This window comes from Synchiropus splendidus, chromosome 14 (assembly GCF_027744825.2).
Source record: "Synchiropus splendidus isolate RoL2022-P1 chromosome 14, RoL_Sspl_1.0, whole genome shotgun sequence".
NCBI lineage: Eukaryota > Metazoa > Chordata > Actinopteri > Syngnathiformes > Callionymidae > Synchiropus > Synchiropus splendidus.
This window is the reverse complement of record NC_071347.1, coordinates 13137485-13165464: the sequence shown is the minus strand read 5'-3', so window position 1 is coordinate 13165464 and position 27980 is coordinate 13137485. Positions and strand designations below refer to the sequence as shown.

General features: G+C 40.5%; 1 protein-coding gene across 4 annotated transcripts; it reads left to right on the top strand.

Moving 5' to 3' along the window:
- Nucleotides 1-1318: 1318 nt before the first annotated feature.
- osbpl5 (oxysterol binding protein-like 5) lies at nucleotides 1319-26303 on the top strand. Of its 4 annotated transcripts, XM_053885717.1 has the most exons (24): nucleotides 5810-5896; nucleotides 8423-8463; nucleotides 8531-8592; nucleotides 14903-15058; nucleotides 15187-15260; nucleotides 16935-17015; nucleotides 17285-17386; nucleotides 17461-17664; nucleotides 17754-17838; nucleotides 17936-18098; nucleotides 20828-21041; nucleotides 21160-21344; nucleotides 21426-21507; nucleotides 21599-21697; nucleotides 21818-21914; nucleotides 22399-22497; nucleotides 22686-22783; nucleotides 22881-22970; nucleotides 23798-23934; nucleotides 24006-24185; nucleotides 24264-24393; nucleotides 24451-24565; nucleotides 24631-24733; nucleotides 24817-26303. In XM_053885717.1, the coding sequence occupies exons 4-24, from the start codon at nucleotides 14923-14925 to the stop codon at nucleotides 24947-24949; spliced, it is 2607 nt and encodes an 868-aa protein (XP_053741692.1). In that variant the 5' UTR covers nucleotides 5810-5896; nucleotides 8423-8463; nucleotides 8531-8592; nucleotides 14903-14922; the 3' UTR covers nucleotides 24950-26303. The 4 variants fall into 4 exon arrangements, with proteins under 4 accessions (XP_053741690.1, XP_053741691.1, XP_053741692.1 ...); XM_053885715.1 differs by lacking the exons at nucleotides 5810-5896; nucleotides 8423-8463 and adding an exon at nucleotides 1319-1472; XM_053885716.1 differs by lacking the exon at nucleotides 8423-8463 and having other exon boundaries at nucleotides 5319-5896.
- Nucleotides 26304-27980: the final 1677 nt, after the last annotated feature.

The following is a 27980-nucleotide window of genomic DNA, read 5'->3' as shown; positions in this document are numbered from 1 at the left end:
TATAATTACATGTCATTTAGCTGACGCGAGGCGACTTCCTTTGGGTTGGCATGTGTTGCTATGGACCTTACCACTGCTTATCTCACTGGGAATTGAACCCACGACTTCCAAACACTGAAAGAAATGTATGTCTGGAATTTCTTTGCTTTACTCAAAAGCAAGAGACGAACTGCCTGCTGTGCGGAGGTGGATACTGCATTATTGAGATGGCTAAGTTTACCCTTCAAGTTTAAATTATAAATGGTTGTTTCTTTCTTCTTTTTTTTAATATTGAAAGTAAGCTTTTGCTGGACAATAAAAACAGAACATTACAGGAAACCTCCACCCTTCATTTCAGTTTTTCGTGATAGTCTAATGACATGTGAAGGTCATTTGAATTTAATACTGTAATACTTCTCTTGTTATCTACGCTTCTCTTTCCTCATTCATCCCGTCTTCATGTTCTGGTCACACAAGTTAGATCCAGAAATAGATTTGGCATTTTGAGACATATTTCTAGTTTAGTAGCTATCCTGTGATTCAAATGAAAAGGACAGTGGTCAAGCAAATTTGTCACTTCACAACAAGGCTATGTTTAATCCAGAAAATGGAAGCTGATGATATATGATTATACTTTTAAAGTTTTAAAGTAATATATTATTGCATTTTTAGTAATGCTTTGTAACAGCTTTATGTATTATATACTGTTGTTATTTTTATTGCTTAACGTAGTTGAGTTCTCTGTGTGTGTATAATCCTTTGCCAGTCTCTCACCGTAAACCCAGCCACCCGAAACAAATGGTGAAACTTACCCAGGACTCTTAACCAAACTTTAACCCAATAATAACGACATAGTTATTGGGTTTGTGTCAAATTTAGGCTTAACCTTGTAAGGGTCTTAACTTTGGCATAAGGAGGTGTTTTTCCCCCCAGAATTGGTGCTCACAGGTATTGCTACATTTGTGCTGTATAAAAGTAAGACACACAAACTCGTCACCAGTTCAATATAGAACATACAAAACTGGTGTCTGTTCAACACAGATTTCCTCCTGACACATGTTTAGCGTCTATTGGCCTTTTTTTTTTTATCTCACTTGGTGCCCCCAGGCATCTAGGGCGGGCCCCAGTTGCATCACATGATTCCCGGTCACGTAATAAAACCCTCTACACACTAACAATGAATTCAGGTCAACTCAACTCATTGTTATTGGTTTGACAAATATCGGCAGAAGCCTGAACTTTCATGAAGGAAGGCAGCAGTTTGTCCTGCAGCTGGTGCAGTACACGGTTACGCCTGCAGTGTCGCCAGAGTTCCAGTGCAGCAGCAGCAGCAGCAGAGGAGCAGCAGGGAACACTCTGCTTCACTCTCTCCATGTTGAGACCAATAACTTCTCCTACAGCGGTCCGACCATCGCCTACTGAAGCCTTGTCGCTCCTTCTGTCTCGCTAGCCTGGAACTGAACCCGGAAAGACGCGTTCCTGCTCGGCAAAGTGTAAGTTTACATCTGGCTGCTCTTTTGGGTCTCAAACACGCCTATAAGATAACTGGCTATTTTTAGCTGCCTGGCTTTGAAACTAACGTGGGTTTGTGTACGATACTTGCCAAGTATGGCATACCTTCTGCGAATGATGGGAAGTATAGTTTTAATGCTTGGTTTTTTATCCTATTTTACGGGCCTATACTCTGGAAGTCTTTGACTTGCTGTGACTGGGCAGTGGCTACGTGTCTCGCTAGCGTTAGCCACATCTAGTAAACCGATGCTAGCGAGCTCGCGATGCTCCATGCGGATGTCACTTGTTGTTAACGGCTATGACCCAAAATCAGCAAGAACGTTGCTGTATTTGGTGCTGATCGTATATTTTTCTATTTCTCTCCACCTTCCTGGTGGATCGCCGCCATCAGTGTAATCCCGAACATTTAGAGGAAGCGCCACTTTAACCTCTATTAATCAAGTAGGTCATTATGTTCTTGTTTTGTTGTGACGGTTGATGTTCCATTCAAGATTTCGTACGCAGCGTCTTCACTCTGTACATAGAGGTGGGGATATAACTGTCATTGTCATGTCATTCAGGCGGCTAATGACGCCTCATGATGCCAGTGATTCATTGTCAATATTTCTGTAGTTTCTCCTTTTATTTATTTCATCGTCACTAAGTAATTCTTGAACATTTATTTGAGGGGGAAATTATGGAATTTTATTAAAACATACTGTTCTTCATTCATCACAATTCATCACCACAATTATTACATATTGCCATGCAAAGCAATAAATAGATAGTTAGATACATAGATAGATAAAAAGACTGTAATTACAAAAATAAATACGCACTTGGACCTTGGGCGTAAAGGCCTATATTCACTAGGTCCAATGGGACCTCAGTCTCATTGCTTTGATAGGTCAACCTAGTTAAATAGCTGAAAAGCTTATTCATTGATGCAGATTTTTTTGCTTTAAGTGGGTTCATTTTTTGGGCCTTCATTGTCTACTCATAGCACCATTCAGATTTTTGTACAGTGGCAAATAAAAGCTTGTAATAAAGCCTTACTTACGTCTTCCAATCACGATGCGTTCAATCATCAGACCAAAAAGTAGAACTGACATGCAAGACAAACCGCTTGACAAATACCATCTTTTGCTCAAATAACTGTTTCTTGGTTGGTAATAAGTGCCATTTGAAGTTTTATTTACTCCTTTAAGTTTTTAAAAATCTGATCACAACTAGCTTTTAATCATGAAAAGTATATAAATATATTTCTGACCACTTACTCTCCAGTCTGCACAGTCATTCCTGAATCACAAATAAATGTCAGAGGATGCTGCATCTTATCACTGGCTTGCTGAATGCCCTAAAATGGTGCACAACAACGATTTGTCTGTTTTTCTGCATTGCTGGTGATTCATAAAAGTTTATATTGATAGTTGCGTTGACTAATTTCACGGTGCACTTTTGATTTTCTTGGATGCATTTTCTTTTATCTCTTGTCTAACTTAATTTTACTCTTTGCATGTTCATAAACTGGCGGTGTGGGCTGCTGCATAGTTTACATCATGTACATCTTTCTAATGGACGTGTTCCGGTAATTGGAACACAAGATACTCGAAATAAGGAAAAACCTGCCACAGTGAACGGCTATTCCCTTGCAACCTCTTACACTGAGCCATTTGACAATCTTTGCTGAACGTATACAAGGGTACAAGACGTAATCCTTTTTTTAAGTCATGTGGTAAGTACTAGGTTTTCTGGGGGCGAGAATTAAAAAAAAAAAAAAAGGTCTTTAAGTAATTAGTGAAACTGCCTTGACTTCCATGCTCTTATGCTGGTAATTCAACATTGTTTAGTTGTTACAGGATCAAATGTCAGATTGGAGACAAGGCTATTGTCAATATATATATATGTGTATAGTATATTTATGAGCCTTATTTCAGAGCATCCTTAATGCTTACATTTAATATTGAAAAACAAATGAAACAAATACTACACTGTGTTTGCAGACTATCATCAATGTAGTTAAGTTTGCCATGTGCCATGGGGTTGAGAACACCAGAATCAAACCAGGTCCATAGATGAGTCACAATAGATCATTGATTTTTCTGTGTGTGATGCGTTAGCTACTGTATAATTTTCATTTGCTCCTCTAAATAGACTATTCCTTCAGCTTTTACAGGGACCATTCTGGCATTGATTTGTAGTAGCAGTGGATGTTTTTTTCACGTGACAGTCTACCTTGAACTAAGCCGGTAGGGATATTTAATGGTGTTGGCCCTTAAGCCTGTCAACTAGAACTCAGGATTTGCTCTGCACTGGATGACACACACGCGTGATAGTGAATTGAGGGCGAGAAGTTTTAAGTGTCGTATGAGTGGACTGTGGGTGGGTGGTGCTTTCTGTTTTTTCAACTGTTTTTTTTTTTCCCAAGCAAATTGACACAACAACAGATGTCCTAACTCACATGCTGTGCTATCAGAATTAGGAAGGAATAGCAAACAAGAGACTATGTTGATAAAGAGCGGAGGGGGATCATATGACTGATGTCCAGCTGTAAAAAGTTTTTTTCTTTTTTTTTTTTTTATAGTGATCCGCAGAGTCAGTTGGCATTCCGTACACGTCTAAAAAAAGTATCAGTCAATTTGTAATAAAAAAAAAAAAGATTGAGCTTTTAATGGAACCTTTATTGCTGTAAACAACAAACTAAGCTTTGTAAGTAAATAACAAAGTAAGCTCTTGTTATTTACTTATTGTATGTGCTTGACGGACTCTCTTATTTGTAAAGGAGAGTCATCTGGGTGGAGTGTTGACTTAGGAATACAGAATGGTTTGGACAAATTGAGAAAAGCGGATTAGCATTGTTGTTTCCTCGCAGCGAAGCAAATCAAAGAATATCCTTGACTGACAGCGAAGTGTGGCACTCATGCCACTGAGTGAGGCCCACACTGTGCTGTTTTATGTTTAGATGAGCTGTTCCAATTTCCTTCAAATAGGAATGTTCACAGAACATTTTCGTGGGTTTGTCGACTGGCACAAGGTCATATCAGCCTTTTCGTTTCAGGACATGTTTCTAGCTCTACAATATTAGCTACAACTTTACAGTTGGAGATTTTCTGGATTAGAAACTTCATCCTTTACTAGAAAACTATTATTTCTCACTGTCTTGCATAGCCATGATCTACAATGGATGAAAGCATTTAAATTAAGTTTTCCCCTTTAGTTCCTGTTATTTCTTCTCTGCATAATGCACTTGCTTTGCAAACTTTCCCCATTGTGGGAAGCAAAAAGGCAACCTATAGTAGCTTTCTGTCTGTACCGTTGTCTCATAAATGATTAATGCAATAAAATATATAGGTTCAAGAAGACTTTGTAACAAAGAAAAACTTTGTTATCTGATAAGTTGATTTATACCTTTCTTTGTCAGGGCCCGTTAAAGTGACGTCTTTCCAGCTGAAGGCGAAAAGGCTCAGCGCCACAAGTGTGTCAGATTAAGGCCGGACTCTGAAAATGATTGGCATTGTGCTCTCTCCATGTCATTTGTGGATCAACTACAGTTGCAAGGGTTTATCCCTTTAGTGTCTGTTTGGACTCTGTTTATTGGTTGTTATGGATTTTGACTTACTTTTTAAGGATTGTTTTGTCAGAAGCCAGCTGTTGCTATGTGGCCTGGGTCTGAAGCTTTTCACAGTGGCATGAAAATGCCTCTAAATTCACCATCTTTTGGATGGTCACAATAAACTCCACATGGCTGCGTTACTTTTCTGATGATTTACAAAATAATGGATATCCTAATGTTGGGTTTTCTGGAAAGAAACTATAATGAGAATAACCAGATAATGATCATTGCTGCACTCCAGTATGATTTGTCTTGTCCTTTGAAGAACCTTTGCTGACGTCAATCTGAAACTGCTCATGTTTAGGTTGTTGCTTAGTGGGCCGGTTATTGGGCTCACTTTATAGTTTATTTCCGTTCCAGGACTATGTTAAAATGAGATTCCATTTTGTGCCGTTGGATCACGTACTAGTGTTCAAGTGTTCTTAACCTGATTGGCTCTTCGCAAGGAACTGATTATGATAGTAATTTCTAATTTCAATGACCATTTTTTATAGCGTTTTTTTGGATGGACAAGGGGATGATTGAAGTAACTACACAAGAAAACTAAAAGCTGGAATGGTCTTAGATTTTTTTCTTTACCAGGACTCAAGCCTCATGATGCTTATTTTCTTTGATAGGTTTTACTTTTTTACATTTGTACTTTTGATACTTCAAACATTTTGACTTTTATTTCATTTTCTTTGAAGTCTTTCATCCCAATGCATTGAAAAATGTAGGCCGTGAAACGTCCTGTGTCAATGTGTCAACATTGATTTTGGGGACATCTTTGCCGTTACAGTGACGTAGCTCGATCATTGGTCAATCCTGTCCAAGGTAAAATGAAACATTATTTGGATGGTCTGTCATGCGTCTTGCAGTGATATACTTTTGATTAATTTAGTTGGTGAATGTGAAGTTTATGAGTAAATGGGAATATATTAGATCAGAAAGCCTTTATTATGTATAATAATTTAATGTGCACAATGTGTTGTTTAAATAATCTGTTTAGATTACATTAGAAAATGTCTATTTGCATTCTAACATACGTACTTTTACAAACATTGACTAAATGTACAATTTCACAGTGTACTCTATGTTAATGCGTCTGTTTATTTGAAAGCACATGTGATGTTTACTGTTCCTTGAAATGTTGAACGCTTATACCAAATAATGGGCTCAAAATCAAACAAAAGCCAGTGACAAAATAAGCAGTATTTAATGTGTGAGGTTGTTATAATTTAATAAGGGATTCGTCTACCAAGCTGTTCTTTCGTTTTCTTTTTTTTTTTTGTGACTTTAACATCAACCTTAGTATTTATTTAAGCTAGTATTTTGTCAGCTTGTCTTGCTATTTCGTAGCACTATGCCAAATGTAATAAATTTACATACAACCAGGAAAACATTTTCCACTTATTGCTATTTTTTGTTTTCCATTTAGTGTGTTAAAAACAATATTAAGGTTTTTTTTTGCTGGATAATGTCTTTGGTAAATTTATATGCATTTGTTTTAGACATGCAGTTAAGTAGAGGAACACTAAACCCCCCAAAATGACAATTTTGCATGTGCATTGTTACGGTCTTCAGTTAACAAAACTTTACCTATAGTTACCCTTTTCAGATAACAGTGACATCCCTGCGTCAAAATGTATTTTCTTTTCGCGATGTCAAACAACAGATCTTTAAGACTCATATGATGAAGGAAAATTAATAAATTGCATTAATAGTCTTGCACCGTAAAAGTCTTCTACTGTTACTTTGATCAGGTGAAGGTGGGATGTAACTGCATGCACTTGTTCCGCTGTTGTAGCCATTAGCTGCATGGCTACATTGGTGTGTTGCAAGCTTTTGACTTGAGTGGGGTGCTGGTGTTATGGATTCTTTCGCCCCTTCTCCAAAGATTCATAAATATTGTTGACTTCACTTAAATTAAGCTTTCGATGATCAAATTTGCATCTTGTTTAGTGGTGGAGATATGGCCTGTCAATTCTTCATTTAAATGGGAATGCACCCATCAGTGATTTTTTTTTTCTTAATTTTTAACTGTATTATCCCTTTAGTCAAAGATTCTGAGAAACATGAGTAAATATTTCTCACATGGTCATTCAGAAGTCACTCTGCTCTGCGCAAAACTGAAGGTGATTTACACATTCATTTGTTTTGTAAGGAAGCCCACTAATTGTTTGTTTCATTTCCGGTTTTGAAGGCATAAGATACTCTGGCTAGGAAATGTGGCCGGAATTTAGTTGCATATCAAATTTTTTACACCAACATTATTGTTTGCTTTTGCACTTTTCTCTAGTATCCCAATGAGATTCTCTGCGTCTGCAGTTTCCTATTTTGTCTTAAAACCACCTTTTTCACACACAATTCAGAACCATGCATTGTTCTCCAGCAACACTAAATGGTTAAGCAGAATGTGGCCTGCACCTCTTCCTGTGAGTTGATCTTGGCAGTGTCTGCTCGGGAAGTTGGCAAGCTCCTTGTAATCAGATCAAAATGCTGCTTATGCTTGAAGAGAGGCGTGCCAGTGTGTTCATCCATTAGCTGGCTCTTTTTGTTGTGCTTTGTTTTGCTTGTTTTTCCCTCTTCATTTCGTTTCATTCATTCACTGAATAATTTTAAGGCTGTTATTCAAAAAGTCTGTTAGCTATGTGGAAGCTATGTATGCTCTCTAAAGACAGAAGTAACCTTTATTAATATATGTTATATGATGAAGAGTAGCTAAATTCTGCCACACCCACGCTGCTTCTGAAACAGAGCCCCTCTGAAAAAAATCACCAAAGTTAATTTAGTTGTGAAACGCCCATTGCTACACAACAATCTCTCTGTAATACAGACTATTAGGATTGGATGCAGTTAAGTACATCTCAGTCCTTGGACTCCTAGTTGCGTCCATCGTAACTGTGTAAAAAAAAAGAAGGGTTTCCTATTGCTAGAACGCTGTTCAAGAGGTTGATTTCATCATAACAGCTCTTGCCCCATGTTCCTTGTATTTCACATGTCAGCAGGGTGTGTGGTCAGTGACCTATTATTCAAATTGAAATGAGGAAATGTGCCACCCTTTGTTTGGATAAAGTGAAAATGTTATCTGCAAATGAGAAGATATAATGAAAACCTGATTTTAGTTCTTCTTACGTTTTTGATTTTTTAAATGGATATGTTGGAGGTTTACTTTTGTTTCAAATGTAACAATATTCTGAGCAGAACTGCTGAGGATAAATGGCTCTTTAAATGTAGAGGGATATGGCTGTGATGGAGTAATTAAGTGACTGAGGTGTGTGTGACGGTGGCAAACAGTGAGAGAGGGCTGCTTCTGGATCCCTAAGGAGATGATGATGGGTGGGGCTTCTCTCTCTCCAGCACAGTGGTGTGACCAGGAGGAGCATTTAGATGGAGGAAGAGTAAGGCCGCTTTCTGCTTGTGCTTGAATGGAAGTGAAACCTTACTCGTACTTTCACTTCTTTCTAGGTGAGACAGGCGGCTCCAACAAAGGCTTCTGGATGTCGCGTCTCCTGCGGATCAGGTGAAAGGTAAGCTGAGCTTTCCTACTCTGTAATAGCTCAACAACAGAGCTCTGCTCTGTTTTATTTACTGGTTGGTTTTGAGGCCTTTGCTTAAAATGTTTACATGTGAACCAGTTGTTATTAACAGCCGTCAAACTGTATTTTTGATTTGCTTCTAGTACGGATGCAAATGTTCATTATCATTTAGTGCATAGATAACTAGATTGGTGCTGGCTTCTATGTCTACATTTTGGGATTAATGCTTGATCCTGTCATTTTTTTTAACAAATCACAACACTATCAAAATATAAAATGAGGTCAAAACATGACTATCTTTTTTTAACGCGATGTTTTCTACAACTGTAATCACTGTCTGAAGTCTGTTAGATTGTGCTTTAGTTTGAAATTTGAGCAGCGTTCTTTCAGGCCTCCAGACTTGGCGTGCCATGAAATATCAGACTGCAGTTTCCAGCTACTGAGTGGTTTTGGAACATAATAGCTTCGTGTGATTTCGTGATCTGATACTTTGTTCATAATGGTGTAATCCTGATAGAATTTCCTACTGTGTTCTTAGTCAGTTCGTTGGTAGCAACTCATGAACCACCATGTTAGGCTTTCCCGTGTTGCAAATGGTCCCATAAGAATGTTACTGAAACGTGTGTTGTTTTTGAACAAAGAGAAATGATTACAGACTTAGATGACATCTGTGCCAGACATTCAAATTGCTGCCTTTTTTCTGATCCTCTTAGCTGGTAAATTAGTCATTTATATGCCTTGACCTAGTCTGTTCTTTCTTTCTTGATGGTGCTCACAGTGCCCCGAGTTACTCAAGCCTACTCTTCCTCCTGCAAAAAGACAGAATAGCCTCTTGCCCTTACCACCACTCTTATTCTCAAAGGACCCACTCTACTCGCTGCCCTCAGCATGCACTAACCTAATCATACTGACTCATTTTGTCTGAGCTCCGCCACAGCTCATAATTGGCTTTTGTTGGAGCATTTCAATGCAGTATACCCCCCAACATAGTGCCACCAACTGTAAAGCTGTGTAGTCATGGAAGAATCCTAACCCAACCCAAGCCAAACTTCAGAAGGAACATAAATGTCCATAATATTTAGCAAAAATGTGTTTAAAGGTTGATTAATATGACTTCAATTTAAAAAAAAAATCATTGCAATTTTTACAAGTTTTTAGTAAGTCACGCTAACAATGGTTTAGTCCCTTTAATCAGTAATTTCAAAGTGGGACAAATCTGACCCTTGATGTTTCAAACGGTGCCTGTTTGAAAGTTATGCGTCATACCACCTTCTGTTGGTTAATAATTTCCATGAGGTTGTTGTGCTTTTTAAAAAGATCTGTTTTACTAGCCTTGTCATTTTCCTTGGATGGCTTAATTTCAATTTATCGCGATAGATTCTCTTTTGATTTAATGTGAATTCAATAGTCACCGTGCTTGTTTTTATTGACCATTAGTATTATTCACTGTTGAAGGTCACAATTGTGAGTAATGTCACAATTCACTGACCATTTCCTCTGCCCACTTAAGCCTCATTTATGACATTCATGCCCCGACACATATTCTTATTGTGGATTGGACTTGTATTGGATGTCAGTTTATATATATTTTATTATCACAGAAAAAGAAAAGTAGAACATAGCGAGATTTATTTGTTTGTCCCATGCTGCAATTCTAAATAGTGAGAGTTAAGTCAAAACTGCAGGCATCAGATAGCTCTAGAATATTCTGTCTATAGAATGTTCTGCCTTTGCTGGTTTCATATTTACAGCTAGACAAATCCAGTCATCCAGTCTCTTGTCAGGATCCTTGGCAATGTTTGCTCTTTGTAGCAGGTCTGCTCTCCCTCAGGCTGAAGCAGAAACCCCTCCCCAACCCCCTAGTTGGGAATTCTAGGTCTCATTTACAGGCTATGTTTACCTTGCTATTTCCCTTCTCCCTGACAGAGACCTGTGTTCTCGAAAGCTCTGTGTACCGAGGGAGTTTGTTGCTGCTGCAGGTCTTCTCCAACACACCCTCTGCTCCCTGGGGGGAAAAAAAACCCCATCTAGATGTCTTGTGCCCACTCATGACCTCTCTAGATGTTCCCTAAGCTTCAATTAACTGACAAATGTTCAGAAAATAAAGCAGGGCATGCATTAAAATTAGGACAAGCGTGTAGCCATGTCATTGTGGTTTGCTGGTGGTGAATGCTGGGTTAAAGAGGGTGGAGAATGAGCTTTGCTCTTGGTTATGGATTACAGCACTCCCAAAGAACAAAGGGAGTTCCTATTTTTATGTGGGATTAAAAGGCAAGTATCTGGAAAGTATTTTTGAATGGAAGTTAACTGCACCCCTGAACAGACCCAGAATAGAAATAACCCAACCGCACATCCTCCCACTGAGGGTCATAAAATTAGCCTGTGTCTCCATTTTTGCACCAGCAAACCTAGTTTTATGCCTTTATCTGAAATCACTTTTTTATGAGCTGTATTCCATTTTCTGGAAATATCATTGCATAAACAGCCCTTGTTGAATATTTAATTGTGTAATAATGGTCGCTTGAGAAGTCATATTAGTTTTAGCTGATCAACTAGGCCACGACGTCATGCACATTTGTCTTGTGAGCCATTTATCTCCCTGACAAATGTTTAAAAAACCTAACCTGATGTGCATTAAAAATCATCCACTTGTTAGTGAATTTTGTATTTGCATTATGATAAATATAGCTGCTTGGAGAAATGTAAGTTAGGTTTGAGTTTTTTAGTTTTATGTTGCTGACATGATAGCAATTCTGTTTATTACAATACTTGACAACATTTAGAGAATTGTTTTTTATTCCTTTGTCATTTATGGACATTTAAGGACAGTTCCTGTTACAGTTGTCATGCTTTTGGAAGTAACTTGAAGTAGATTGGTCTGAGGTCATGTCTGTGTGTCTGTATTTCTCTACATCCCTATTCAGCCGCCATTCAAGAGCAGACCAACTGTGATGTTGTCATGTTCATTGTTAATTCATACACTACACTGAGCGAGAGTCTATTGGTGTATATCTAGGTCATACGGCCATCCATTAGTCCTGTCGTCATTGGAGACGGGGGATAACAGAGAAGTGAATTGAGCAGAAATGTGGTGTGAGGATCTGGGGAGTGTCTGGACTTAATCTGTGCCATCATATTAGGAACAGCTGGCTTGATGATGGCTTTTAGTGTCGCACTACTCTGAACAAGCTGAGCACAAATTACAGTGCTAACACGTTGACGCAGCCAGATCTAGATCAAGTCCACAGCAGTGGCTAGTTGTATCTTGAGTTCCCTGATGTGCACGAGGTGCTTTCATATCTAAAGTAGTTATTTTCAATAACTTTGCATTTTTTAAAATAGTTTCTCTGTAGGGGGTTGTGCCACAGCTTCATATTTGTACATCCAGCTGCTTCTATTTGTACTAAGTAAATTAGTTTTATTTTCTAAAAACACATGACCCCTGAAGCTGGGCTGAGAGCTGTCTTTGGGTTGAAAAGGCAGGTTCTTAGCTCTTGACTGTCAACTTAAGACATTTCCATTTCAATCTGATAGGATGTGTGCTTGAGTCACCTAAACCTGTCCTGCATTTTTATGTCAACATTGTCTCTTCCAGACTCTATATTTACTCTCAGTGCTGTTGGAGTAATGATTGTGAAATGTTTTATGTTCCATGTGACTGCTTGCTTACTTGCTTGCCCCTCCAGAAGGTAATTGTCGGTCAGCTCGTTTGTTATTGTTGTTTTATCCGCGGCTCTTTCCAGGGTTCAAGGTTAATGTTTGACACAGAAATGTGTGTTTTTGACTTGGCTGGGTCTGCTATTCCACCGTTATCTATTCAACAAGAGGTGGATATCTCAGTGTAAATATTGACTGAGCTCTTGTGTGCTATGACTGTAGGATTAGGTTTACATAAGTGTTGAAAGTGTCCCTAGTTTTGACTGATATCAGTGAAACGTCAGTGAAAGGGAATTTCCACTGTGTTTGTATTTTCTTAAATTCCTGTCTGCCACATCGGCTTCTACTTCACTATCTGGTTGTAAAGTAATCCTTTACTTGTTATTGTCTTGCGGTTTTCATTCGATCAATCACCACTGTTTTACTGGCTTGTTTTCTAATGGTTTAGATCTGATTCTTTCAAATTATTTTTACATGCTAATAACCAGTTGTTAACGTTGTTGGAATAGTTGTCTGTTGTTATTATTTGAATAAGTTGGGCGTCAGTCTATCTATTGGGTCTTGAACACAACTATTGTGATGTGCATTACTTTGTGTCTAACTACATGACAAATAGCAGTTATACTTTGAACAACGTTATAGCCAGTATGTTTGTTTTTTTGCATTCAGAGGTTGCTTGAAAGATGTGTTACACTCAAAATGTCTATTGATCTTTATGCTATGATAATGTATGGTCACATGGTAAACAGAGACCTGATACTGTCTGACAAATACTCCTAATAATTTGAAATAATATTCACTTTGGAAAGCAATTACGGTATAAGGTTTTAGCATTATAAAACGACTGCCTTCCTCTTTATCTAGTAGTTCCCTGCAATTGAATCTAACGCCTTGTATTGGTCATTGCCTCTCGAACAACGCTTGCCACACCCTTGTGTGGTCTAGACCACATAACATGCTCATACACAGCATCCATCCAGCAGCTGCGAGTCACAGCTGTGAACACTTTGCTGTGTGGGTCTGGGCAATTATATGGTCCTCCCTGGGGCTTGCACTGTAAGGAGTAATAGATCAACGTGCATCTACCAGTAATGTTTGTCATGTCTGTCTCACACACACATGTACACGCAGTGGTTATTTTTTAAGTGACTCTGTAGCTACATGTGTCTCTCCAGAATGCTCTATGCTATGTTACCCTGCATGCACTCCCCATAGCTATTTTTAGACATGTTCCCACAGCAAATAAGCCTCATTTCTGAAGGAATGCATCTATCATTTGTGTTTCATAATGTAGACTCTCATTGTTGCCTCCGAAGTAATAAACAAGCAGTGTGTCTGGATGTATACAATATGAAATTGGATGAAGGAGTCAAGGCTATAGAGGTTCACACAGGGACTGTGGATGGAAGAATAGGAGGAAAAATGTGGTGTTAAACTGTAACAACTCTACTTTCTCATACATTCAATGTTCTGACTGAGGAGCCATTTTTAGATGATATAAATCAATTGTTTACAACTGAAACGGCCCGCTCCAGCTGTAGAATTGAATAACGTGGGAGTTTAAAGATATGAATCGGTCTGAAAATATCCTTGAATCAAGGTTATGTAACACAATTCTTGGATGTTTAGAATTCAGGGGCTGTAGGAGGAAATGCTTAGTTAGAGGCGACTTGTTATTTCTACATAGTTTCATTCATTCCTGATCAGTGCAATATCCAGATAGATCGAGGTATATGTTGTGACCCTGACTGTGTATATTAAGGTTTCTCTCCATAACATATTTCTACTTTATGCGCATGAATTAAGAAGCGACAACATGATGCTGAAGAGCCACAACTTAATCCTGCTCACATCAGCAGGGGTCGGGCTTGCCCTCAATAAGATGTGCATCTCATTACTAGGTCCTTTTTGTGAGTACATGATGTAAATGTCTGAAGCAACTGCAGCATTTTGGGCGCAGTGCTTCAATTATTGAAAAAATTGTGGCCCTGCAATGTTTGTCCGGATTATCTCAGAAACCATCTCTTTGAGGACTAGCAAAGTGGCGAGGCTTTCTGTCATATCCACTCACAATGTGCAGCCAGAACTGCTTGTCACGGCAAAGAACAGCGTCATTATGTGGGCATGCTGACATGTCATCTTACTGTAGATCTTTGTGAATGCTTGAATGGGTAAAGCGTGGAAGGTCCGGAAACTAGATGTGCATACTGATAGAAAAATTGTGGTTCATTTTTTTCATTCAAGACAGTGATCCGTGGAAACAAAAGTAAATAAGAGGCTCATTGCCAAGCGTGGTTTGAAGGGAGTGCAGAGAAGCAGCTGGAGTTTGTGAATTTGAGTGGTGATCAGAGAGTTCTAGTTGCATTGGATGGTTGAAAAGCTTCTTAAGATGACATATGTATTTATACTTGTCACTTCAGGCTGTGTAAAGGGAAAGAAAAGTTGGACTTATGAAATGAAAATTAAGAAATCAAGTTTTATGAATGAAGTTTCTTACCTCGGTCAGAGAAAATAGCAATTTAAAGTAGTTCACAAACAGCTGGGATTAATACCTGGAGGTGATCTGGACTTGTGATGGTGCATTGAAATTGTACTGAGAAATGATCTTCTGATAACTCCTGTTTTCTTTATCAATTTGTTTCAGCGGGCGAGCAGGTGGACAGGATGAAGGAGGAGAATTTGTTCCAACGGAGGTTTTCTCTGTGCCCCAATGCCACTTCCCCACCCAAAATTGACACACGCTCCCTCACCCGAAACTTGTCCTATGGAGGAGAAGACGACCTGTACAACATCAGCCCAGGTAAAATAAGAGTGACTTTACGCATGTGCACAATTCAGTCAAGCTTTTGGCCATGCTTCTGTTATTGGGCCAGCTAAGTTTATTTATATATATATGTGTGTGTGTGTGTGCTGTGGGTTTTCCTCCAGGCAGTGAGACAGACAGACACGGTCTCTCCATGCTGAGTAATGAACTTAGTCCTGCCCTGTCTCCAGGCAGCAAGGTAGGAACAGTGTTACTGATTGGCCAATTCCTTCACTGCTCACTTTTACTGATTGACTGAGTGAGCACATGGATATTTTCCTGTTCAGTTAATCATGATTCCTGATTCTCTACTTGCTGCCAGAAGCAGGACTTGTTTGTCTGTTTTAATAGACAATGCTTTGCTTGAATCAGCTCTTAGCAGGGTTTGTTTGTGGCAAATTACTAGACTAAACTAAGCGTGACCCATTTTTGACCTTAATCTGAAATGAAAATTTTGTCATTATCCGGATGAAATACTGTATATACGAATTTAATTTAATTTATTGGGTTTTCTCTCTAATGCAGTTGAAAGTTTTTTCTTTTGTTGGGCAGTTTGTTCGTTAGTGTATCAGCATGTATGTTGAAAATCAGGAAAATACATGACCAGCTTATGCAAACACAAAATGCCCATTGTTTGTTTACCTTACTGTGTCACCAAATTCCCGACTTTGTAAGGCTGAAATTACGACAAATCCACACAGATACAACCGTTTTTGCCAAACCCCTTTTAGCGTCTCCCTCCTGAGGTTCATATGCTTAATAGATTTTTGTAATACAAAGGTGAAATGGGCTATTGTTGTATTGTGCTCCAAAAGAAAGGTATGTTTTTAGTTTTAAACTGGGGGGTCGATAGTAGGCGGCCTTGTAACCACATTGAATGAAGTTGTGGTTAACAAAAAAAGAATGCACAGCTGACAATCCTCCGCAAACCTTGACTACTTCCTGTTTACGCAGCTTGATTTATGACAGCAGCCAAAAAATGGTGTAGGGAAATGTCTGCACTAAACATGTTGATAGAGCTTATTCTCTACTCTCTCGTGCCAAATTTCAGATGCATATGTATTTTGGGATTTTTGCATTATAGAATTTAGTTTTCTTTGCTGTGAAATTATGTGTGACAGTCTCCGATGCCCAAAGCTCAATAGACTAATAACTGTGAGCTGCAGAGACAAGATCGCTGGGGGACTGAGAAAACCCCAAACTTTGGATGAACTTCCGGCATTTTGTTTACAACTTGGCAGCACCAAGTTGCAAATTAAAAGGATAAAAACTGGAATGGGCCTTCAGTTTTTATTAAAATATACTTCTTAAATACCCCTCCCTCTGGTTTTAAGGACAAATAATAGTTCACTTAATGGCAGAGGAGTAGCAGGAGCTAAAATTATTTTGCATTTCAGACATTTTTATTGACCTGGTGTTACCTCCTGTCTGTGCTGTTTGGGCTGTAAAGATTTTTCCATTTATTTTTATTGGAACAATCAATTAGCAGGGATCAATAAGTGCTTCCAGTAATTACTGATTTGTTCCATGTTTTACTTTGGTCATCCTGTTGCTTCACCTCATACTGACCCCAAACTTTTCCTGTTTGTATAAATAGGCCAAGCTGCATTTTTTTTTCTTTTTTTGAGCATCAAGTCTGAAGATGACCAAAGTAGGACAATCACTTTGAACACAGCTGCTGCTGGAATGAGGACTGTCAGCTGCTGCTCATGTATTTAACTAATCTATAAATCTCAGTCAGTTGGCTTTTGAGGTTTTTATAGATATGCTCACGATTTCTAATTGGTGTGGTCTACAACTGACGCTGTCGCGTTTTGTAAGTTTGATACGTTTTAGTCAGGAGTTGAGACTCGCTCTTTTTTTGCTCTTTCAGTCCGAATCCAAGATGTTTAATGGACTTGAGAAAGAATGCCCCTCCCCAACGGAGAAGCTGGCGCGAAAGGAGTCTCTTAAGGTGAACATTGGTTTGCAAAGTGATTGTTTATTTAGGACACTGTGAGAGCAAGGTTTATTATTCATAAACCTGTTATGTGTTTTTGTGTTAAGTGACACAGCACATCTGCAAATCATTCATGTGGCGTTTTGGGGGTTTATTCCTTCTGTAGTTTACTAAAAAGTTTCTAATTGGTCAAACGTGGCTAGAGTGACCAAAAGCAGGGTGAAATCACTTTGCCTCTGCTGCCCCCTTGTGTCTCTATTAAAGTACTGATTCTTGATTTACAGGTGCAGAAGCAGAATTACAGACAAGAGAAGAAACGAGCTGCAAAAGAATTGTTTAGTGCGCTGAAAGATCCAAGTGTTGTCATCATGTCCAACTGGCTAAAGGTAGACAGAATGAAAAAGAATGTTGGTAAACTTGCATACAAACAACCAAACAAACGTCTCCGTCTTTGTTTAAGATCCGGGGTTCTTTAAAGAGTTGGACCAAACTGTGGTGCACCCTTAAGCCTGGTGTTCTCCTGATATACAAGACCCCAAAGGCAGACCACTGGGTGGGCACGGTCCTTCTGACTGCGTGCAAGCTGATCGAAAGACCGTCAAAGAAGGATGGGTTCTGCTTTAAACTCTATCATCCACTGGACAAATCCATCTGGGCTGTCAAGGTATTTGTTAAATATGTGTTGAAATTAGTCCCACACAACCAAAGCGTCTCCATGTTGGTTCTGTTTTAATGTTTTTTCTGTATGTTCAGGGTCCCAAAGGAGAGAATGTTGGCTCCATCACTCAGCCTCTACCAAGCAACTACCTGATCTTCCGAGCTGCCTCAGAGTCTGACGGTAATAATTGCAACCTGGGTTTATTTATGAATTTAAGACAATATTTTAAATTATGAGTCCCTGGTGCATGAGTGTCAAACTCTGCTTCTCTCTCCAGGTCGGTGCTGGATGGATGCCTTGGAGCTTGCCCTTAGCTGCTCCAGCCTCTACAAGCTGACTGCCAAATCAGGGAGGGAGGGAGATATTGCCACATCTCCAGAGTCTTCCCATATTCTTCATCTCCTCCAGTCTGCGTCACTCACTGATGCAGAGCTCCTACAGTGAGTGAAAGAAAAATCCACACTTGTAAAATGTGTCAAAGTGGACTATGTGAATGTCTATATAAAATAGCTGAGTAATTTAGATGGTAATGCTGTTGGTGGTTTCTCTATAAAACATTATCAGATTTTAATAGTATCATTTTGATTGAGTGTTCTGGGTGTCCTGCAAGGCTTTTAACCACGGTGGTGACGACAGTAGCCTGCTGCCAATCAAAGACACGATAGATTCAATATCTGAGGCAAGATGCTAACAGATGGCGGGGCTACTCAGTATCGCTCATCTGAGGTTATAGATGCCGGATGAACACCACCAGTGTGGTGCGGTGAAATTATTTTGGATGTTGCTTATTTAAATACTGACGCATCTGCATTTCAATCTGTTTTGTCTGGTCAGCACCGTCTGATGAAGAAGGCTCTCAATTGATAATAATAATAAATAAAAGGTTAAGTAATAATTTCAGCTCAGAACTTAACTGGCAGAGGCACATACGTTGCTTAGTTTATTGAGAAGTAGTAAACACTCCCTTTATCTCAGGTGATGACAGGTAGAGTGAAACAACTTTTCTCAGTTTATATCTTTTACAACTGTCGAGTAAGATGGACCTAAAGTTGAATTACATTTACAAACTGTCTTAAGGTGTGTTATTTCTTGAACATGGGACTGGACTGGACGCACATCTCTAATGCTCCAGGCATTATTTGAAACTCTTATAATATCCTGAAATCAGAACTGTGTAAATGAATGAATCTGCCCATACATGTTGTTAGGAGCTAGTGGCTGCCAACTGGTAACTTAACAATCCTAGAGGTATTTTTAAGCATTCCAATGATAGAAAGGCGTGTTTTATGGAGTGAAGCTTTTCTTTTTGGAACCAGATATACTGTTGCAGAAGAGCTGTTGGGCGTGGCACCGTGTCATCTTTGCGACATCATGTCCATGTTTCAGATTTCCAACTTGTTTAACAGCTCACTCGTGGCTTTATTATTAAGGGGCACCAAATTGTCAACAAGTAACGGTCGGATTTATGATAAGTGGAGAGAGTGGTGGCATTTTTAGAATTTGTCTTCACACCTGAGAGTGTGGGGGTAGTTGCTGCAGTCAGACTGAAAGAGGGGTCTTGGTTTTAGCGTGGCCACTGTTCAGAATGTGAGTGAACTATGGCTGATGTGCATGCAGAGAGTGGCTATGACTTGTCAATGACAGACTCCTTTTCACATGGTAGGATTTGCTCCTGCCTCCCCTGGCTATTTCACGGTTACAGGCCACAATACATCAGTTTATAGTCTTGATATTTTAACTTTTTGATGATGAGTATTGTGAAAGCAATGCAGACAATGATGCCAAATAATTCTTATGTGCTTTATAGGCAAGTGCTTACTTTGTGTATATTCCTATGTTGTGTCATTGAACTTCCTCATGCAGTGAACAAAGGAGCTTATTAGAATTGTTTTTCCACGCTTATCAAACGGCCATTAAAACCCAACTCTCGTCGGTCTTCCGTTATATGTAATTTGAAATATAATAGTGTTTTTATGTCGCAGTTTTAATGTACATGAATATAATGAAGTGTAATGAAGTTAGGGGATATCATGACTGACTACTTGGTGGCCTCATGTCAAAGGTGTTAAAACATAAATTAATTTGAGCAATAAATTCATATTTTATGTATTATTTACTATGTATAAAATTAGATTGATTTGAGTAAAATAAAGTCTGTCAAGGACCTTGACTTGTTCAATTTGCTACAATTTACCACCCAGACTAACTAAGATTTCAAGATTTTCTTTCCTTTTAACTTCATTTTTAACCATTCAAAATAAATGTATTTCTTTTGGGATTTTTTTGTCTGATATTCCAACATTTGCAGACAAATATCACTTCATTTCACACACTCATTCAGGCATGTATATACGCTCCACCTCTTCTTCTCCTCCATTCCATTTCTACCAATCGCAGAGGCCTCATTAGGTCACCTGACTATCAACACAACAGGAAGAGTAGAATGTAAAGCACTTGCCACCCAGCGAGTGTCGACATCAGCACGTCTGATCAACTCACGCTCTAAATGCAAATTGGCCAAGCAGGTGTGCAACATTTGAAAAAACAGAGCTGCTCGGTTTAGAGCTCAGAGTGAGTTTTGTTTTTTTTTCCTCGACCCGAGAGGGAGACGACAGCCGGTGCTGCTTACCTGGTAATGTCAATGTTTTTATTCTGCTAAACAAGCTTTTCTGTACACCGAGGTCTGTTCGAGGGAGCTGCTGTTTCAGGGTGTGTTTGTGGTGCATTGTGTGGCTGGATTGGCAACCATGTGAAGTGTGGAGGAATGCGACTTCTCTGGTTTGTCAGTCCCTCTGACTTTAAAAAAATTGCTACCACTTTTTGTTATTTTTTTCAACCAACAAACCGATTTTATTCTCCATTAACATGAAAGGACGTCCTTATTTATACCTCTGTACTTCCCAGATGTCTTATCTTCAACACTGACTATTTTTAAAACTCCTGTCAGCAATTAGACCAGATCTCTTTTGTACAAGAACTACTCTGTTTTGATTCTGCGATATTACATCATTGCTGTAGTTTATTTTAACATTTATCTGCCATGCTACACATCAAATGAGTGTATTATTTTGAGATTTTCTGTAAATAATGATTTCATTTATGAAGATGAAGCCTTTTAAGGTGGATTGGGCTTTTGTTGGCTAACATTTGAGCTTTCCTCTCACTGCAGGTTGAATGACAGTGGGCTTCTCGGAAACCACCACATGGACCATGACGGCTTTTCAGACAAATCTGAGCGCGACACTCACGATGACTGGGACACGACTGCCAACGAGAACGGCGGCCGGCTCACGGAGGAGAGCGACGTGGACCAATCTGATGAGCTGTCTCCTGTTTCGCAAGCCACAGCTTACATCGAGCAGGGCACAGAGGAGATGGCTGAGGTGAGCGCCGCCGTCTGGTTGTTGACAAACAGAATGACATAACTTCTCCCCACTAATCCACACTTGCAGCTTCAGTCTTCACACTGATCTTAGCTCCTGTTGGGTTCTTTTATTTCAGGCTGGTGAGGCGTCGCAAGTGGATACAGTTTCAGAAGAGAACAAGGGTCTGATCTGGGGTCTGCTGAAACAGCTGAGGCCCGGCATGGACCTTTCTAAAGTGGTGCTTCCTACATTCATACTTGAGCCTCGTTCTTTCCTGGACAAATTGTCAGACTACTACTATCACGCCGACCTGCTCTCACAGTTCGTACCCCACTCTCTCGTGTTATGTGTTTCTCTGTTTTTATTTTGATGTCTAATATAGTTTTGCATCTCCTCACACAGGGCTGTGGCAGAGGAAAGTGCTTATGGTCGCATAAAGCAGGTGCTGAGGTGGTACTTGTCTGGCTTTTACAAAAAGCCAAAGGTGTGTTCAGTTCTGCTGAATGACTGGTCAATTTAACCTCACTATAGACTGCTCCTTTGATCTCACTTAGTCTTAATTTATATCTTTTCAGGGTCTAAAAAAGCCTTACAACCCAATCCTGGGAGAAACATTTCGCTGCTGCTGGCTCCACCCCCAAAGTGACAGCTGCACCTTCTACATTGCAGAACAGGTTTATCCTATTTCTATCACTGCCATACCTGATGATGTTTCTAACCCCTAGTGTAGATCAACATGAACCAAAGACGATGCAAAATGTTCCTGAATATAACGCAGCTTCTGCCTCTTTCAGGTGTCCCACCATCCGCCCATCTCTGCCTTTTATGTTTGCAATAGGAAAGATGGCTTTTGTATCAGCGGGAGCATCTTGGCCAAGTCTAAATTTTATGGTGAGGAATACCGTGTCATTTTAGTTCATTTACACTCTGCCACACAAACCTCTGCTTCTTTTTGTCTCATCACGAGAATATAGTTTGCTCACTTGTACAAAACATTCACAGCTTTTAGTGTTATGTGTCACATGATCAGTTCATAACTGAGATTAAAAAAAAAGTTTTTGTCTCCATCTTTCGAACCTCATGCCAGGTTTTGTTATTCATTAGTAACACATGAACATGTTTAAAATCACATATCTTTATATTACTATTTTATTGCTTCCTTTCACCAAGATTTCAAGGGAAATATTTCATATTATGTGTTTCGATCTGAGCTTCCACAACCTCCCACACATGGTGGCCCCTTTGGAAAATCTATTGTTGACCTTTGAGTTAGTATTGCCTGTGATTTCCTCTTGAATACTTGGAGGGGGAAAAAAAAAACTTGTATTCACATCTAACTAACATGCTTCCTGGGTGGTCTGTGTCTGTTCTGCAGGAAACTCACTCTCTGCTATTTTGGACGGTAAAGCCCGGCTGCTCTTTCTGAGCAGAGATGAGGAGTATGTCATCACCATGCCCTACGCTCACTGCAAAGGTAATCTTTCTCCAGGTTCTAATATAAGTCACACGTTTGACGCTCCAGCTTGGCTCTAGAATGTGACTCCTCTCATTGGCAGTAATGGAGTCTTGCAGAAAAGATAGCAGTCACTGAATATGTTTTCTGTCCCACATTTCTGTGGTGTGGAGCTCATGCATAACGTCAGGTTCCGCTCTGTTCTGCAGGGATCCTGTACGGCACCATGACGCTGGAGCTGGGGGGGAAGGTGACCATTGAGTGTGAGAAAACCAAATGTTTTGCTGAGCTGGAATTCAAACTCAAGGCAAGTATATATGATTGTTTTGAAAGCAGTGGCGTGTTATTTAGTCCAGTGTATTGTTAATCATGTTAATGTTGCTTTTTATTTTTAATCCCTGCAGCCTTTGCTCGGAGGCTCTTGTTCAGTGAATCAGATCAGTGGGAAAATCTTTGTGGCCGAGGAGCTGGCAGCTACCATTGATGGACACTGGGTATTTTTTTTTATTATTACTGTTTATTTATCAAATTTGACATAGTACTGGCATACAAGTTTATAAATTGTGTAGGAAAATACATAGATAACAATAAAATAAAAATAAATTACACACACAGAAAAACAATGGGGATATTACAATAACTTATAATTGCGATGAGGTTGGATTTCTTTGCTGAAAAATGTTCCATTTTGTCCATCTTTTTGTGTACAACCCAGTTTTCAATCCAAACAGAGAGGTCAAATGCTCGATCTGCCATATTTCTTCAATAATTTCAGTCCAACTTCAGCCGTCCAGCAGTTCCTTGTAATAGCTTTTTTAGTAGCAAGCATGAAGATTTTAAATAAATATTGATCACTTTGTTGCACCTGTGAGGGCCAGCAAACATATCTGTGGGTCTTTAAGAATGTTACATTCAAATATCTCCTAAAGAATATTTAGAACATTGTCCCAGAATATTTCTATTTGAATACAGGTCCCAAATATATGAGACTGAGAAGCATTCATGTGTCTACATTTTCTCCAGCACTGTTGTGGTTTTCCCATTTGTTTGCCCCTCAAATGCGGTGTGATGAAAAATCTATGGTCTTCCAGCCAAAGTCCCTCCATTTCCTTGAAGTACGGTGTTGTGTATTGCACATTGGATGTTTGTTTCGATGTGATGCTGAAATCGTCGCTAAGCTTGAGCTAAATATTCTCTGTAGTATTAATGGAATGATGGATTTAAGAGAAGTTTGAAGTTTCATGAAGCTCTTGTTTGGTGTCGCATGATGATGGAGATGACTGAGATGATAATGATGATGGGGTTTCCTCTTTGTCACCAGGACAGTGAAGTCTTCATCCAAGAGAAGCGCACGGGTCTGCAGGACACCTTGTGGAACCCCAGTGCAGAAGTGCGAAGCGCCCGCCTGAAGAGACAAGTGGTCCAGTTGGAGCAGCAGGGGGAGTTTGAGTCTGAAAGGTAAAGCTCACATCCTAACAAAGGTCGACCCTGGATGTTTGAAATACTCTTTTGTACCTTGGTGGTTCTAGACTGTGGCAGCGCGTGACCAGTGCCATTCTGGATCGGGACCAGGTGCGTGCCACACAGGAGAAGTTTGTGCTGGAAGAAGCGCAAAGGAAGGAAGCCCGGGATCGAGGAGACAGACCCTGGAATCCGAGGCTGTTCCAGCTGGACCCGGTGACCAGCGAGTGGACCTACAAGCACATAGAGTACGAGTTTTACAGAGTCTTGAGTGATTGTCTTAAGTTGTGAGCTGCTCCCTGAGACGTTGATCAACCTGCTTGCAGTGTTCAACCGTGGGACCCAGAGCGAAGCCTCGTTCAGTTTGAGAAGGACGGCGTGATCCAGACACACGAGAGAAGACTGAGGCGCCACAACGGCCTGTCGTACAGCCACAGCTGGGTCAGCCAGCAGAAGGTGAGGGAGACCCCAACACGGCCTCGTCCTCAGACCTGACAGTCTTGCTCCCCTCAGGTGGAGCTGAATGGAAAGCACCGTAAAGCCAGCAGCCAACCCTCCAGCTGCAGCCAGAACACGGAGAGCAGCAGCACCACCCCCGAGCCCACGCACGAGTCCTCGGACAATGAAGGTAGAGAAAACGCAGCCACCAACTCAGTGCTGTATGAACAACTCATCGCTCCTGTCGCCTGGTAGAATTCTCCAGCCAGTGCGCTCGCTGCAGCAAAGAGGTGAAGGACATCGCCGCCCTGGAGGCTTCAATCACATCCATACAGAAAACACAGAAGGATATTCAGAGGTGAGAGCTCGGGGACAGACATGTCAGGTGAATTCATGTTTTTGTTAAATGAGCAGTTCAACATCACCCCCTCTATCCGGCAGAAACGTGTTGGCGTTGAGCCGACAACTGTCGCGGCAGAGGGCGGCCGACGACAGCGTGTCGCTCACCGGCCGCCACTGGCTGATCCTCTCCGTCCTGCTTCTCTCTCAGCTCCTTCTCAACTACTTCACCTGAATGGGGGTTCCTCACCACTCACCTCCCCCCCCCTCACACTGATCTGGCATCAGATCCCGCCTGCAAGCACAAACTCTAATCAGCAGGGGGGGCTCAAGTCTCAGATTAGCGCTTTGGTGAGGAGCATGGACTGCAAAGCAATAAACACAGCCGCCGCCTGTCAGTCATCCGCAGAGAGCGATGGCGCCCCCTAGTTTAGCCAGACTGCAACAGCACCGGCACCCGTGCACTTTTGACAGAGGAGGGACACAGAAGTAGCCGAAAGGAATTTCAATAAATGTATGAAGAAGATTGGATTCATGGGAAGAATGACAGATAGGATGTTTTATCATTCCTTAGTGTCTTTTTTTATACCGCCCTGCAATACTGTTTATCTGTCAGCGTGTGTGTGTGTGTGTGCGAGTGTGGCGTTCACGACGACGGTGGGCCCCTTTTGTGCCGGCAGATCTTCACTCTCCCTGCTCTCCCTTCACTCCAGATTTTGGGCCTTAACGCTAAAGCCAAAAATACGGAGACAAAACAAGAGAAGGAATCTTCCAGCAGTGCAATTCTGTTTTATATCGATGTACGCTCGCGTCCATAGTTTCTGTCTTCAAGTGACGATGATACCAAAACAGTATTTATAATCAGAGAGGACAAAGAGTACTTGTTTACAGGGAGCACTGTGTGCGTGTGTGTTAGCCGTGACACTGGGAGCGAAGGATCTTGGGAGGCGGTGTGTCTTTGTAACGTTGTGCCTGTTGTGGTGTCATGGAAGGGAAGGAGGGCAGAGAACCACTGAAGACGACCCATGTGTGACGCCTCTGTCCACGTCATATTCAAGTGAGTGTTTTTAACTTTGTATCTTGTCCTTTAAGTTTTTCTTTGAAACCAATTTGTACATATTTGTCTGGAGTCCACTCGTGGTCTGTGTTTTTAAAAAAAGATTTCCGAATGTATTTATTGGACGATAAACTCTAATCAAAATGTAGTCGAACGCCGGGAAACCGTTTTGTCCGTTGTAAATTACAAACTGTGAGACTCGGTTCTGGACTCAGGACCAAGTGTCATGAGGGTCGTGGAGATTTGAGGGGGGAGGGAGGGTCTGAGGGAGCGTGAAGATGTGTACACTAATGTGTGAGGAAGTGCATGTTTGCGAGAAAGCCATCACAGTTGTGAAACACAAGAAACCAGATCTGTGACTCTGGTGAGCACCAGTTTTTATCTCCTCAGCCCTGCGGTTTCCTTTTTTTACTTGACTGCCATGTGAGAATTCTACATGCCACCTTTGTTTTTCAGTACGAAAGAAACGAGAACATGCCCCATGTTTTCATGACAGATGTACTGTAGCACTACAGTAAAACAATTTAACCAAGTTTTGCCTCTCAGCTTTGATTTCCGTGTGTGTGTGTCCTCCAACTTCAACGAACATTCATGTCCCAAAACCTTCTACTCGTCAGCAGAGGGCGCTGCTGTCTGCCAGTCATGTCCGTTCACTGAAGTTCCCTTCCGCCAAACGTGAACTTAATATATGAGGTGAAAATCATGTTGGACAGAAGTGGATGTCGCGGCGACAGATCCCCCACTGATGTCTGATGCGGCGGTGTTTTCTGCGGCGTCTGAGTGACGTGAGACGGTTGACACAGTAAATCTGGAGGGAGCTGAACCTGAGCAGGTGAAAATCTCTGGCTGGACGCGCCTCAGTGACCACACACGCGGCCTTAAGCCCCTGTGGGGGTCACGGCTTGAGAGGAGGAGAGTGACGGACAGCAAGTGCTCTGGCTTCTGTGGTGCTGGATATTTGAGGAAAGTGGAACTTGGTTTTTAAGTGAAATGTTTACTTTGATTCAACTTATATTATGTTTGTGTATTCATTATTTCTACAGGTTTTTCTCGATCGTTACTTCAGGATCCTAGCTCCGTCCCTTTCTGTTCTAATGGGGTGTAAACAAAAGCACCTCACCAGAACTTGACTGTAATGTCTAGAAGTGTGTTTGTTTTGGTGCTTTCTAATGATGCAGCCACGGATATAGAAGGTCGAACACGATAATTTAACTTTTGACTTTCCCATCCTCAACAGTTGCAGCAGCGAACCACATGATGATGGAGGATCTGGCGCTTCTCGAGATAAAGCCCTATTTTCATTCATATATTGTTGAGATCAAAAAGTTACTTTGTCATTGTGCATCATTTTGATGAGCTAGTATGAGAATCGCTCCCAGATCCGCACAAGGGAGCTCATAAGCCCACGCCGTGGCCCCTCCCACTCCTCGTGCCTCCTCCAACCTGCAGCATCAGACACATAACACTCGATGTTTGAGCGATTCCCTTCAGCCAGAGTTTCCATACATTTGATGAGCATATCTATGGAAAGATGATTGGTTGTTCAAAACACACAAGCCTTGTTATTTACTTTGATATTATGAAGTGGCCCTTTAGTTTCCCAAAGATATGCACTCATCACTATGCCACATGTAAAGTAGCTGAGGAATGTGGACATATATAACATATGTTTGTCGCAATAGATGCAATAAAAACGTTTTATTTTCTGGCTTTAACAAAATGTCGGTGTATGTGCCTGATGGTGAGAAATTACAGAATCAACTGTTGCGACAACTGAGAGAATAAAAGCAGGGGGAAAAAAAGGAAAAACATCCATCCATGTGCTATATATAAAAATTTAGTGTTAAATAATTAGGAAAGTAAATTAGCATTTAAAATAATTTAAAATAATGAAATGTATTCTATAAAATCTGTATTTTAATCCTGTGTTTATTGACTTTTTGGACACTCCAAAATTTAAAAAATGGGAAGAGGGATATTCATATTTATCGTCATTGGATTTTGTGAATTAAATATTTTCTTGTGAATTAAAGAAAAACAACTGCATGTCACATTGGCCTATATACATTTTAAAGTCACTTGGAATATAGGTCAATGCTGTCACCTCACAAATAAGGTCCTGGGGTCAAATCTCACCTTTCTGAACACTTTCTCCATTTGCTTGTGTCAGCTTACCAGTGAACCCCGAGTTCTTAGCACAACTGAGCAT

Coding starts and splice junctions, on each gene's coding strand:
- osbpl5 (XM_053885715.1), top strand. CDS start 14,923: ATGAAGGAGGAGAATTTGTTCCAACGGAGGTTTTCTCTGTGCCCCAAT. Junction 18,099..20,827: donor ACTGATGCAGAGCTCCTACA/GTGAGTGAAAGA, acceptor CTCTCACTGCAG/GTTGAATGACAGTGGGCTTC. Junction 23,935..24,005: donor GGGGAGTTTGAGTCTGAAAG/GTAAAGCTCACA, acceptor TGGTGGTTCTAG/ACTGTGGCAGCGCGTGACCA.